Source organism: Podarcis muralis, chromosome 12 (assembly GCF_964188315.1).
Source record: "Podarcis muralis chromosome 12, rPodMur119.hap1.1, whole genome shotgun sequence".
Lineage (NCBI taxonomy): Eukaryota > Metazoa > Chordata > Lepidosauria > Squamata > Lacertidae > Podarcis > Podarcis muralis.
Window position 1 is genome coordinate 22,114,623 of NC_135666.1, and position 15,090 is coordinate 22,129,712.

The following is a 15,090-nucleotide window of genomic DNA, read 5'->3' on the forward strand; positions in this document are numbered from 1 at the left end:
CCTCTTTTTTTTTTTTTTAAAGGTAAGCAGCTCGTTTGCTCCCGTAAGACTGGTTGGATCGTGCTCTTTTTAAAAAAAGAGTGTTTTAACAGTCAGTTAAAAGTTCATAGGCGAATGTACTCAGCCAGGGAGTGGGGGTGTGTGTCTATATTGTAAGGAGAAAGACTTCTACTGCAGCTTTGCTTCTCCAAATAGGGATAGATCTGCCAGAATAAAGTTATTTCCCCTGAATTCAACGAAGTTGTGCTAAGGGAACCCTTTTAGAGCTTTCTTGAAAGGTTGTCAGGTAGTTAGGATAATAGAATAAAAATAACAACAATTTAAAAAATTGCTTGGTATTAGAACCTAACTAGAATTCTTCTTGCAGATGGGCTGTTCTGAGATCTGCTGCATCTGATCTTTTCTGTTTTTCTAAGGCAGATGAATAGAAATGTGTGATATCCTACTAAGTATAGGAATGTGAGGCCTGTAGTAATCAGTGGGGCTTAACTTCCAAGAAACATGTTTAGGATGCGGTTGGTTGGCTGGGAGGAAGTTCCTTCGCTGCTGTGGTTGTTGATTTTGTTTCAGCATTTGTGAGACTCCCTTTGGGTTTTATGTTTCACTCTGCCTGTAATGCAAATTTAAAACATTCACGGTCTAAAATGTATGTTTGATTCCCCCCCCCCCGCCCCACCTTAACACCAGAAGAGAGGGTTGAGCCTCTCAGAAGGGATATCTTGCAATACTGTCAATTGATCAACAGTTTGCTTCTGGGCACAGAGGTGCTGCTTCTCATCTTTAAATTCCGTTCCAGGATCAAGATTTAAAAGGCTGTCTTCTTCCATCCAAACCTGATTGTTGTTAGTGAAATCCACTAAGGCAGGGATACAGAACCTGTTGAACTGCAGTTCCCATCATCCCTGACCACATTAGCCATGATGCCTGGGTACATGATGGGAGCTGAGTACTACTGAAGGGACATAGAGGTCACCCATCCCTGGAGTAAGGTCCTTTTCTGGATTTTCCTGTTAGGATCTTGAGGGGTGAGGACCTTCTCTGTGGTGGCACCCTTGTGTGGAGCTCCCTCTCTAAGGAAGTTTGTCAGTTGCAATTGCAGATGTAATCCTTGGAGGAAAGACCATAGCTCAGTGGTAGAGCATCTGACTTGCATGCTGAAGGTTCTGGGTTCAATTCCCAGTGTTCCCAGGCTGAAACAATGCGGAGATGCTGTCAGTTAGTGTTGACAGTGTAGACCAATGGTCTGACTCCATATAAGGCAACCTCCTATGTTCCTATCTGGACCCTTTTCCACTAACAACAATAGCTTTCCTAACATTTTATGCTTTGCTGTTTTGTTGTTGTTCTCCGTTTTTAATATCAGTATTGTTAATGGATATTTCTCTCCTCAGGATAAATATGGTATGTCCAATATCCCCTCCTCTATTCTAAGAATCTGGATTTTGTTTTAGGGCATCTGTAAACCTTGACCAACCTCTGCTCATCAGCCTAGTTAATATTGCTTCAGAAATCACTGCTAAGATGGGAGAAATGGTTGTTTTGCCCCTAGCAAGCACAGCTATTGCATCTTGGGGTGTGGTAGGAACAGCAGTTGTTCTAGACACACACTTCAATTGGACAGTGACCCTGTGACGTCGCTGCTGGTGTGGCATAAGGCCCTCTAACCACTATGACACAGTGACTTCTACCATTTTTCCCATGGGCCTTTGCAATAATCCTGAGAGGTAGTAGAGATAACAATGGTTGCCTGTCCCACTCGGATTTGCACTTGGGCCATCCAGACCGAGGATTCTGTCTTAACACACCACTGCTTTCTAGTTTCTAACAGACAGCGTCTTTTTAAAAAGCTGTTGTTTTCTTTCTGTGATCCGATATGCATAATAATAATAATAATAATAATAATAATAATAATAATAATAATTTATTATTTATACCCCGCCCATCTGGCTGGGCCTCCCCAGCCACTCTGGGCGGCTTCCATAGAAACCAAAAATACAGTAAAATATCACATGTTAAAAACTTCCCTGAACAGGGCTGCCTTAAGATGTCTTCTGAATGTCAGGTAGTTGTTTATCGCTTTGACATCTGCTGGGAGGGCGTTCCACAGGGCGGGCGCCACTACCGAGAAGGCCCTCTGCCTGGTTCCCTGTAGCTTTGCTTCTCACAATGAGGGAACTGCCAGAAGGCCCTCGGCGCTGGACCTCAGCGTCTGGGCAGAACGATGGGGGTGGAGACGCTCTTTCAGGTATACTGGGCCGAGGCCGTTTAGGGCTTTAAAGGTCAGCACCAACACTTTGAATTGTGCTCGGAAACGTACTGGGAGCCAATGTAGGTCTTTCAAGACCGGTGTTATATGGTCTCGGCGGCCGCCCCCAGTCACCAGTCTAGCTGCCGCATTCTGGATTAGTTGTAGTTTCCGAGTCACCTTCAAAGGTAGCCCCACGTAGAGCGCATGGCAGTAGTCCAAGCGGGAGATAACCAGAGCATGCACCACTCTGGCGAGACAGTCCGCAGGCAGATAGGGTCTCAGCCTATGTACCAGATGGAGCATGTAATGCTAAACGAAAATATGCCTTAGCATGAATGAGCAAACATGGTTCATAGCTGCTGTATTCCTCACCAGTTCCTGCTACTTCCATGATTGAGGTTTGTATTGCTTTGGGGGGAAACCAAAAGTTATAACCAGGGTTTGCTTTTCATTTACCACCTGTGGTTTTTCTGGGGGAGACGAACGTAAACCTGAGTTTGAACATAAAGCTAAACCAAATCATGGCTTAGACCTGAGTAGACTTGCAGCAGTCAGACTGAGTAAGGGGCTCAGTACTGGAGATCTTCACTCCAGGAATCCGCACACTTGCTGGTTCATATTAAGGCAGAGTGCTACCTGCAAATTGGACCTGTATGCCAGTGCCCTAAAAGCACAGACTTGGTCTCTCTTTCCTTGCCCCTCTGCTTTCCTTGCCCCTTGCCCAAGAGAGCCAGTGTAGTGGTTAAGAGCGGTGGACTCGTAATCTGGTGAACCGTCCCCGCTCCTCCACATGCAGCTGCTGGGTGACCTTGGGCCAGTCACACTTCTGTGAAGTCTCTCAGCCCCACTCACCTCACAGAGTGTTTGTTGTGGGGGAAGAGAAAGGAGAATGTTAGCTGCTTTGAGACTCCTTTGGGTAGTGACAAAGCGGGATATCAAATCCAAACTCTTCTTCTTCTTCTTGCCCCAGGGACTGCCAAGGTCTCTCTTCCTCTTGCAGGTGACACTGGAGATGCTGGCGAGACAGCTCCATTGGGCTTTCTGTTGCTGGCTAGGGATTTGCCTGTGGCTTCTGGCTGGCGAAAGAGGATGCATCAGCGCTGCGCACTGCCGGAACCCCCCGTGCAGCAGGAGCAGTGACAGCGAACATCAGCCCAGCAGACAACACTGCCAGGGCCCCCACTGCTCAGGAAGGGCAAGGCACCCTTCTCGTGCCTTTGTCCATTCCACCACACCTGTGCAAGGGCAGCTGCAGGAGCCTCTAGGGGGCAGCAACCTGGGACATGCTGCCTTGGCCGCCACGAGGGGTGCAGAAGAGAGTTGCTCTGGAGGAGGAGACTGCAGCGCTGGCGCTCCCAATGGCACCGTTCGGGACTGCAAAGGCATTGAGTGCAGGCTGCCTCTGCACATCCGCCAGAAGTCCAGGCCAGCTACCCAGACCATCCCATGCCCTCCAAACCAGGGGGAAGGTTGCCGTGAGCCCACCTTGGTCAGAGCAACTGAGAGGGCAGCCCAGTTCATTGGGGAAGACCTTGCCTACACAGCTTCAGATCTAGGCGGTGCTGCCCTGGGCGTTCAGCTGACCTGTGATGTCAAACCAGGTAGGTGTGGTGTCTAAACTAGGCCACTTCTAAAATGGAAAATGAGCGAGGTCCCAACTAAAGAGGAATGTCAACTTAAGCTGATGGAATATGTGCAGCATGCGGACTTAACATATAGAATAAGAGAACAAGAAGAACATGCATTTATACAAGATTGGAAAATGTTTATTGAATATATGGGGGGAACTTGTGTACACTTGAAAGTGTTGTCAGAATTAAGATAAATTCAACAGTGTAAATAAGTTTGGATGGATGTAATAATGGAATACTGAATGGTTTATGTAAAATATGCAGAGACTTATGATATGCAAAATGAACCATGGAAAGAGACGAAGGGAAGTCACTGATAGTGCCTGATGAAGACTTCTGGGTATCAAAAATATGGTACATCATCTTGGTTTAATGGTAGGACATTTCCCCTTATGGATTACACACACACACACACACACACACACACGGCTTTGCTTTATTTCTGCCCTTGAATGCTATTTGCTTGCACACAGCTGAATGCTTCAGCAAGGCCTGTCACGCATTCTGGTGACCTCGTTTGATGATGTTTTGAGAAATACCACCAAGGATTTATGTTTTAATGCCAGGTTGTTTGTATTTTAGGGGAAAATGAGGTTCCGTCTGAGGATGCGCTTGTGCTGCAACTTCAGCTTACGAAAGGACAAGAGAAATTTGTCGACTTGCTGAAAAGCCAGCAGGCGGTGATTGTGGATTTACAGCAAAAACTTGCAGAGCAGCAGAGCATGTTGGTGGCTCAGCAGCGGGAAATCGTAGAGCAACACAGGAAGATGTATGAACAAATGGACCTGATCAAGGTCCAGTATGGCATGCTTTTTGACACAGTGAAGCAAATGTCGTTTCAGAGTTTGCAAGAGGATATTCAACATTATTTCGAAGCCAATCTCCAAGGCCTTCAGAACCAAGTCAGAAGCCATCTCCAGAAGTCCTACTCCATGCATAAAGTAGAAGTCGATGCCAAAGTGATTGATGTTGGGGAACCTTTAATGGACTGTGGCCTTTGTGAAAGTGACGAATTTTGTAATTTCCAAAAGACACCCTCGCAGTGTGAAAAATGCACCTTATGCCCTGCTGGCTTTTTCCAGCTGTCTGAGTGCTCGACAAATGCTGATCGGATATGCCAGGTGAAAGATCATTGTGCTCAGAATCTCAATGGTAGCTTTTCCCCAAACAGGGACAGCCCCACTGAAAGGTCACAGACAGACCAACTAAAGTTAAAGTACAAATACAGTGGTACCTCTGGTTACGAACTTAATTCGTTCCAGAGGTCCGTTCTTAACCTGAAACCGTTCTTAACCTGAGGCACCACTTTAGCTAATGGGGCCTCCCACTGCTGCCACACGATTTCTGTTCTCATCCTGAGGTAAAGTTCTTAACCTGAGGTACTACTTCCGGGTTAGCGGAGTCTGTAACCCAAAGTGTTTGTAACCCAAGGTGTTTGTAACCCGAGGTACCACTGCACCCATGTTTCAGTATTATATACTTTTGGGTTTCGTTGGATTATTCTTTGTGCAAACGATGTTTATTATGTCTGTAGTCTTATCACTTTTGCCTGTATGCTCCAGCACAAATTACACATTTAACATAGAAAGTTGCCTTACGCTGAGTCCATTTAGCTCCATATTGTCCACACCAATTAGTAGCAGCTCTCCTTCTACATGCAAGGCAGATAGATGCTCTACCACTGAGCTACGGCCCTTCACACAATTTATATTTCACTTCCTTAAACCTCTGTAATCAGGTCCAGATCCAAGTTTGATGGGCCCCTGGGCAAAGTGCCCTGCGTTGGGTCTCCCTCCTTGGTCGATGGGCCCTGACCTGGCTACACTGGCTGTGCTCCAAGCAGCATGATGCCCCAGAGCAATGCTACATGTTTGAACTTGACTCTGTTATCTGTTACTTGTAGGATAGAGATGAGTGCATTGAATCACCAAACATCTGTGGAGAAAGGATAAAGTGCCTGAACACTCCAGGTAAGTTGCTATATTTCTGTGAATGAAGCCATTCATGAAGGCAGGAATGTTCCCTCATGGTGCAGTTTCAAGTAGAAATTGTGGAGTTGGGTTGAAGAGTAAGAGCTTTTAGGACTCTTTGTTAGGGGAATGTAGCAATGCATTATTTCAATTCATTATGATCTCTTTACAAGTGCTGCATTTATAGAATTATTGCAAAAAATTTAGTGGCAGCCATACTTAGTCATGAAATATATACTGGGGAGCCCCTCCCAATTTAGTCTGATGATACACAAGTTTTCAGTTACATATGTATCCCACTCCCTGAACATCCCCTTCAAGCCACTTCAACAGGACTCACTACACCCTCTAAATTATTTATTTTTCATTTTTGGACTCCCATCAGCTCCAGCCATCGTGCTTCAGAATTATTGCATGCAAACGAAAAATTGGGTCTATCAGTTATATTTGTATGTAAGTAATGGCAATAGTTCAATAGAAACGCATGCAATTCAATCAACCAACACAGAAGCATAGAGCGGTAGAGTTGGGTCATCTAGTCCAACCCCCTGCAATGCAGGGATCTCAACATGCGGTCCCCCATCTAATTTGAAACCACACCAGCCCCTGCTTAGCTTTGCAAACGTGCTATCAGTTTTAGAAGGGGATAAATGTTTTTAAAATCAGAGACAGCCCTCTTGGGGTATATATTGCCTCCACAACATTACGTTTTTATTGCATGGTACCTTAAAAGCATGGACAGACAGGATACAAATATTTTCAGCAACTGGTTGTATGTTGCTTTGGGTGTCAAAAAAGGTTATTTATGTATGCTACTACTGTGGCCCATGTTTTGTTAGCCCCAAAATGGAAAACGAGCGAGGTCCCAATGGCAACGTAAGTTGACAGACTATGCACAACTCGACTTAACATATAGAATGAGAGAACAAGAAAAACATACGTTTAAAGAAGATTGGAAAACGTTTATGGATTATATGGGAAATAATTGTGTACAGCTGAAAATGCCAGTGTGGTGTAGTGGTTAAGAGCGGTAGTCTCGTAATCTGGGGAACCGGGTTCGCGTCTCTGCTCCTCCACATGCAGCTGCTGGGTGACCTTGGGCCAGTCACACTTCTTTGAAGTCTCTCAGCCCCACTCACCTCACAGAGTGTTTGTTGTGGGGGAGGAAGGGAAAGGAGATTGTTAGCCGCTTTGAGACTCCTGAAGGGGACTGAAAGGCGGGATATCAAATCCAAAATGCTAGCAGCATCAAGATAAATTCAACAGTGTAAATAAGTTCTAGTGGATGCAATGATGAAATACTAAATGGTATAGTTTCTGTAAAATTTGAAGGGATTTATTATATGTAAAATGAACCATTGAAAGAGAAGGAGGGAAGTCATTGATATCTTAAGGATGTAAAATGAGTATCTTAAATTGTAAAACAGAAAACATAGTAAGTTGCTTTGGGTTAGTTTGTGTAAAAGGGAAAAAACAGCATGACTAATAAGTGCAATTAATAATGATGATGATGATGATGATAATGGTAGACTAATAATAATTCAACATGGGCCTGTGACTGAAACTGTATTTCCCTGTGTGTGAACAGGAGGATTCCGATGCCTTGGAATTGCAGCAAAAGAAGCTGCCTTGGGATTGTGCGGAGAAGAGTATTTCTTTAACAAAGAGCTGCAAGAGTGCCAGGCTTGCTTAATGTGTGAAGACAGGGCGGTTGTTCTCCCCTGCTCCACTGTCAGCGACACCGTTTGCTCAACAGCCGGTGAGAACAAGCTGTCCGAGTCCTGGACTGCGAACGTCATTTTACCCATGGCAAATTCTGGTGCTTCTCAAATTTATCCTGGCGTTACCTTGAAGATAAAGGGGAAGCACGAGTGGGACATTGTCGCGGTGGAAGAGAACAGCCTGGTCTTCAAGCAGCACGGCCTAATGTGGGCCGACTTCAATTTTGCCGTGAAACACAACTGCAGGAATTTCCTCCAGCTTGCCTTGAAATTCAGCAGCCAGGAGGAGGAAGGCTGTGAGCTGAGCTCGGTCCGCATTGAGCAGCCGGAAGGCAAAATCTTCCAGAGCGTCAGTGTGAGCGGCGCGGCGGAGGTAGAACCAGGCCAAGCTCTCTGGCTGTTTTTGAAGAGCCCCAATCAATTCTGCAACCAAAGTAAAGACTTCAACGTTTACGACCTCAACACGCCCCTCAGTTTGCTTTGGTTATCCCACGATACGGGGGCGGTAGCCATGACTGCGCAATTGTCCACCGCGATGCACTACCAAATGAACTACCGGCCAACTTTCAGATTGGTTTCCCTGTCCGACCCTTACATGCTAACCTTGTCCCACGATGGCAGAGCCGTCAAGTTTACGGAAAGGGGCGTGGTGAAGTTCGTTTTGCACCAAGCCTTGTACTCCATGGGCCCCACCTGCATCCGCGAAGGCCTTTCCCTGGTGTCTTATCTCAACCGAAACGGCACTAACGTAGAACTAATGACCGTGCACAAGTCTGGCGTCAATTATCGAGACACGTCGATATCTGCCTCCGGGGCCACCAAAGTTGAAGCCGGGGATCTCATTAGCTTTGAGATCCTTTCGCCAGCACAATGCAACATTCGTTATTTTGGAGACAGCTCTGGAATTAGTACGCTGAGCCTCATCTGGATCCCATCTGCAGTTTCCACTGCTCTCTCAGCCTCGGTCTCCATTAAGGGGCTGCCCACAGGAGCTGTCAGAAACAAATTACTGGATTTCACTCAGGTTTCCTCCATTGAGAAGCAGATCCGTTTGGTTTCTACTGGGCAACTTGCTCAGAAATACTTTGTCTTTACCGAAAGGGGAGTCGCCAGTGTTGTGTTTTCAATAAAGCTGATCCACTCATGTAACATGCTCCGGGTGACTCTAAATCAGCTCCTGGATGATCATGGGCAGCCTCATTCAATTGCGCAGCAGGTTGGAGGGCAAATGCCAGAAGGAAGCATCTGGACCAGCGTTGCGCTTCGCTCCTCCTTTGAAGTTCATAACGGTACAATGATATCTGTTTCTCTGGACTGTGTGCGTGGCAGGGTCAACCACGTTGCACATCAGCATGGAACCGGCTTGTCCATTTTATGGGTTTCATCTATCCCAGGAGGAAACTGACAGTTAATAAAAAGTACGGAAGGAATCGGGAAAGGTGATTGGTAAGCCCATGTTGGGCGTTTTCTCCTTTCTCCAGCTGCAGTTGAATGGCACAGAACTCGCTAAGAGAACAGGTTAGACAAAAGGCAGAATAAAGGGATGGGGAACCATTGTTCCTTATCGTTGGCTGAGCTGATGGGAGCTGGAGTCTGAGAACACCCAGAGGGCAGTTTGTTGGCTGCCTCTGCTCTGTTAGTGAACTTTTCTAGGGAGTTCAATCAGCTGACTTTCAACAGGACTAATATCTAGCTGAGACATAGCAATGCCTTGGATGTGCAGTTGCCCATTCAAATATTAATAGAGTGATGCTGAAGCCACTTTGCCATGATTTTGAGTGTTACGAAAGGCAGCAAATTGCTAGATCTTCAGTTTATTATTATTGTATTTTGACGGCTGGGATGGATATTGGTACTCTGAGTTGGGGCAGGAAAAGAGGCACCATTTGCTGCTCTGCCTCAGGCATCAAATTGTCTTGGGCCAACCCTGCATGTAAGTCCATACAATCACCCTGGGAGCCGTGCTTCATACAATCATAGAAATGTAAGAATTAGGAAGAGCTTTGTAGATGTCCAGTCCAAGGCTAGGGACTCCATCTCCCATCTGCTGTAGCCAGCATGGCCAGTGTTCAGGAATGATGGGAATTGTAGTCCAATGACATAGGGAAGCTCCACAAGTTCCCTACTCCTGATGTAATCCAACTCCTTGCAGTGGTGGACCTTACGGTCTCAAATATCAGTGGCACCCTGTGCGATGCCAAAGTTCCCCCACCCCCACCCCTCATGCTCCATTCCACACCATAGTTGTGGCGCCCCCAAGGCTTGGCACCCAGTGTACCAAACTGGTCATGATCCCTAAAACCTGCCTCTGCCCCTTGCTTGATGCAGGAAATAAGAAGAGACCTGCAGGATCAGGCCAGAGTAGATGCTTACTGGAAGACCACAAGCAAGACCTAAGTTCAATAGCACTCTCCCCACTTGCGATTCCCAGCTTCTTTGATTTCTTATGTTATTGCATTGTTTCAAAATCTGTATACTATGGAATTTGACGCAATAAAACACAACATGTAAGAAATAAAAGAAGCAATTCAAATGCATTTTTAAAATCACAGTGGATCTAGCCCAGTGCATTGCAATTGCTACAAAAGGCAGGGAAATCATTAAGGTGTCTGCCAAGACCTTCAGCAATTCTCAAGTGGTCTGTGGGGGCAGTTTGGGAACCACTAGTCTAGGTAACTAGTCCTGTTATCAAATCCTCTTATGATCAAGACATTTCTTCTGGTGTTTATTGGGTCCTAGCCGTACCAAAGCAATCCCTCTGCAACCACACAGGCTGCACTAGGGACAGTTGTGACCATTAAAAAAGGCAACCCACACACACAAATATTCTCTGCTTGCTTAATTCTCCTCTCAGACTTTGGAGGGTCTGCCAGGAATTGTATGCAAGATAACAGAGAGGTTTGATTTATATCCAGTCGCCATTTTATAAAAGGTATAATATTAATCCTCTAATTACTTGTGTCACATTTTACAGATTTTATTGGGGCACCTTTTCTATGCCTTAAGACAATTTTATATATTGGCTAAAGTGTGACGACATGGGGGCTTTTTCTGGTATATTAATTTAAAGTATGCAAACTGTGACTGTTGTTTTCTTGGTTTTGTGCTTTGTTCTGGGCATTTATGCAGAATATGGAAGATTCTGAAAACTATATTTATGTTTGTTTTTATAGCCAAATATCACTTTAATTATTCTAAAACCAAAAGCAAAAGCACAGCTCTTGATCTGTTTATATATATATATTGAATTGAGGGAATTTAATTCAAATAAAAGATTTTTAACTTCACTTACTGTCTAATGGCCTGATATGAAGAAGTTGTCTGTAGAGTTGTCCTATTAAGTTGCCTGATGCACCAATCCTGTGTTCTCCTGCCTATTGTTGGACCAATAGGGATGGCCAGTAGGTAGATGAACAATTTCTGGAAGGCACCAGGTTGGGGAAGTATTGTACACACTTGCTTGGAAATAAGCTCCATGGAAAACAGGGAGACTTTCTTCTGAATGGAAGTGTGCAGAATTATGCTGTCACCTTATGCAGGCTCACCTGGAACTGAGCCTCATTGGACTCAATGGGATCACTACCAAAGGATTCATCACTGCTGTTCTTGTAAGTACTTGTAGCCCAACAAGACGTAGGGGACCCTATGTCCCTTGACCTGCATTCTGATTATCTGCTGATTATCCCACAGGCATGCTTTCTCGATAGGAATTGTGTAATATTTGGAAGCATCCTTGCTGGTATGGCATTTGCTTAACACAGGTGCATCGTCTGTGCCACTATTTAAGGGTGACTTTCACCTGCTTGCTTCATTGCTGCAAACTAGTCTAGCTAAAGACACCCCTGTGATGTATGCAGAGGAGCTTTCATCTAATCACTTCAAAGCCAATAGGGCCCATCTAGTGATTTAAGCCGGTAATCGCATCTGAATTGCATGACTGCGGCCCTCGCCTGAGAGCGGCATAAAAGCCTTCTGGGAATATTAATAGATGGAAAGCAGGTGGCGTCAGAAGAGAGTTACAGATGCTTTGCATCAGACACAAATAAAACTCACGTTCCTTTTGGGAGGCCAAAACTGGACAAGGATTTAGTATATACTATAAAATGTTTTGTTTGGTCAAGGAAATGTTTTCTTGGTTTTATTAAGAAAGAAAGGAGAACGGGGAGGGAGAGGAAACGCATTTATCTTGTGCCAAGTGGTTACAAGTACCTGAAGCAAATGTGTTTTATTTTCATGCTTGGAAGAGCATTAAAATTCTTGGGAGGCAATTTCATTCAGACTTCCGAGTTAATTTATTTTATTCACTGGATTCGGCTTATTATGCATTGCCAACGATTAAATATTTTGCGTGACAGGAATTATAATTTTTCCTCTTCGGTTGGAGGTGTTGGAGCTCACAAAATAATTTTAAGCTGAGAAAAAGGAAAAAAACAAACTCATTTACCAGGGCTGTCAACGAGTAGTTTCATAATTTCCATGCACTGCAAACCTATACAGGTCTACTCAGAAGCAAGCCCTATTGAGTTCTGTGTGCGTAGGAAAATGTGTACAGGAATGCAACAGTAACTAAACCCACCTGGGCTACAACTCTCTGCCCAGATTCTTACGTGTAAACTCACTGAACTTGATGGGACTTCCTTCTGAGTAAACGTGTACAGGACTGTACTATTACTGTGGTTCAAGCCCTACCAAATACAGTGGAACTTCCTTCTAAGTAAACATGCATAGGATTGCATGTAAAGATTCACTAGAAATCTCCCTTCCTTCCTTTCGAGCCTTTCAACCGTTTCCCAGCTTAGCTACCCAGCTAAACAATTACTTGCCTGATTACTTTTTACCTAGGCTTCTATATTGTTAAAACTCTTCTAGTTATTTTGTAAAGGTAAAAGGGACATGGCTGGCACTGTGGTCTAAACCACTGAGCCTCTTGGGCTTGCTGTTCAGAAGGTTGGTGGTTTGAACCCACACGACGGGGTGAGCTCCCATTGCCCCAACTCCTGCCAACCTAGCAGTTCGAAAGCATGCCAATGCAAGTAGATAAATAGGTACCAATGTGGCGGGAAGGTAAACAGTGTTTCTGTGTGCTCTGGCTTCTGTCACAGTGTTCCGTTGCGCCAGAAGCGGTTTAGTCATGCTGGCCACGTGACCCAGAAAGCTGTCTGTGGACAAACGCTGGCTCCCTCGGCCTGAAAAGCAAGCTGAGCGCTGCAACCCCATAGTCGCCTTTGACTAGACTTAACTGTCCAGGGGTCCTTTACCTTTATCCTTCTACCTAGTTATTTTGTATAGTCTCAATATGTACAGCTTGAGAACAAGAAACCCACCCTTTAAATTTATAAACCACTTCATGAAGAAATCTCTTAAGAGGTGTACATAAAGCAGTAATATACTTATGAGATAAAATCAGCAGAATTAAGAAAGAATTACATATAACTAAATTAAATGTGCAGACAGACTTGCTAAAATAAGTTTTTAGTTATAACTCCATACTTAGTCCCCCGTCTTGCTGGGGCTGATTTATAGAATATATTTTAATTAATTTTGTTGGTTGGTCAGAATTTATCTGAGAATGAATAAGTGTTGGAAGCACAGTCACTGACATTTTTATGGGATCTATACTGTTTCCTTAACCATGTTTCAGCATGGGGGGAAGGAAAAATAAGGTAAAGGAAACTGAATGGGGCTGCAAAACTGGCTTTCGCTAATGTGGTTCCCTCCAGCTGTACTGGCAAGGGCTGATGGGAGTGGGACTGCAAAACATCTGGAGGCCACCAGGTTACCAGGTTGCCTGGGGCTGTGCTAGAGACAGACCCTGTCCTTGTTTCTTCGGAATATTCATACCTGGCTGATTTCATCTAAGAAGATGTGTTTTTAGTCAGAAGGAAAGTTGGGGTTGGACAATATGAGCCTCAGGTCCCCTAGGCCTGTGCCATGATTTTCTTTCCCATGGTGGCTTGTCGACACCAACTGGAAATAATCTGCAACCCTTTTCTGACTAGCGTTAAAACGTGGCTTTCGGAAAAGCCTCACGTCTGCTTCCCTAGTTTGCCCTTGAGAAAATTAGAACAATATGAATTCCTTGAACAACAATTAGCATTGCCATCTGTTATTGCCAGCAGATGGATGTGATAGCCTTGTGATCTTTGCCTTAGGATTAGACTGTTGTGTTGCTTTCATCTATGCGATACGCACATAAAACCACCCCAACCCCGTCTTTAAAATAATCATAGTGCTTGGGAGAAATGTACACAGCAACACATCGCAGGAATCCTTTTGCATTTTCCATGTGAACTGTGATTCCATCACTTTTCCTGCCCTTTCTCAAGTTTTTCTACAATAAGTCCCACAGGAGACAATGGAACAACTCAGCTAAATAAAATGCTTGCATTTTTATGTATGCTGTGAGCTTAACATGTAAAGCATTTTCTCAAAAAGTGGATTATGAGTCCTTTGAACGACTGGGTGATAGTTGGGAGCATATTGAATGCTAATGTTAAGCAAAGTATTTTGGAATTGCTCAACCAGCTTCCATAAATGCATCTGTCCAGATCAGCCTTATCCAACCTTGGTTGGACTACAACTCCCATGCTGGTTGGGGCTGATGGGAGTTGTAGTCCAACAATGCTTGGAGGATGCCAGGTTGGCAAAGGCTGGCCCAGAACCTTGAATAAGAACAAGAATATCAGCAGCAGTAATAATTATATTTTGACTTCACCCCCAAAGGTGCACTCCTCTGTGGTCTCTCCAGAGAGGTCGATGCCAACAAGAAATTCTGTTGCAAAGACATAAGAAGAAAAAGGCATCTCTTTAATATGGGGCATTCATAAAATAAAATAAAAGAAGAATATAACTATGTCTTATTTTCATTGGTTCTTTGTTGGTGGTAATTTGCTGAATGATCCCTAATAACTTTAGAAAGTTACTAGATTGAGAATTAGCACCCCAAATTCAAAACTGGACCAGACAGCATCTTGGACTCCATTTCCCCCAGCTGCATACATCTCCCCAGGGAAAACTGTCTTCTGCTTAGAGGCCCCTGGACACCACAGGAGATGGAATTAGTCTCAGGTACAGTGACAAACTTATTGCATATGAAAAGTTCCAGATTCAGTTGCTGGCATTTCCAAGGCTGGGAGAAACAGATATTCCAGAAAACCTATTAACCTGTGTAGACAATACTGGACCAAGTGGACGAATATTCTGACTCAGTATAATAAGGCAACTTCCTACATTCCTGGTGTAACTTTGGGTGAAATAAAAGTTCTACTTCTTCATCACTAAACAAACCACTAAGTTCCATTCAGTTTTGCTGTAGGTTGTTTTCAGTTGCAAAATGCTGGACTGCAATGTTATGCTATAGGATTGTGGGCTGGAGGGGGAATATCAGTGAACATAATGGGGGAGGGAATATAGTTTAAGAAACTGGCTGTTATTTGAGGTTGAGATGAAAGATGAATCAAACGATATGTGAGTGGGCAAAACTGGATTCCTTTGAAGAGCATCGGTTCCTTCCAATGTCT

At 44.4% G+C, this 15,090-nt stretch overlaps 1 protein-coding gene across 1 annotated transcript; it reads left to right on the top strand.

The window, feature by feature from the left end:
* Positions 1-2,537: 2,537 nt before the first annotated feature.
* Positions 2,538-10,857, top strand: LOC114607507 (uncharacterized). Its single transcript, XM_077936834.1, has 4 exons — positions 2,538-3,849; positions 4,462-5,000; positions 5,783-5,849; positions 7,438-10,857. Exons 1-4 carry the CDS (start codon positions 3,138-3,140, stop codon positions 8,973-8,975), a joined length of 2,856 nt encoding a protein of 951 aa, XP_077792960.1. The 5' UTR covers positions 2,538-3,137; the 3' UTR covers positions 8,976-10,857.
* Positions 10,858-15,090: the final 4,233 nt, after the last annotated feature.

Coding starts and splice junctions, on each gene's coding strand:
- LOC114607507 (XM_077936834.1), top strand. CDS start 3,138: ATGTTAGCTGCTTTGAGACTCCTTTGGGTAGTGACAAAGCGGGATATC. Junction 3,850..4,461: donor GACCTGTGATGTCAAACCAG/GTAGGTGTGGTG, acceptor TTTGTATTTTAG/GGGAAAATGAGGTTCCGTCT. Junction 5,850..7,437: donor AAAGTGCCTGAACACTCCAG/GTAAGTTGCTAT, acceptor GTGTGTGAACAG/GAGGATTCCGATGCCTTGGA.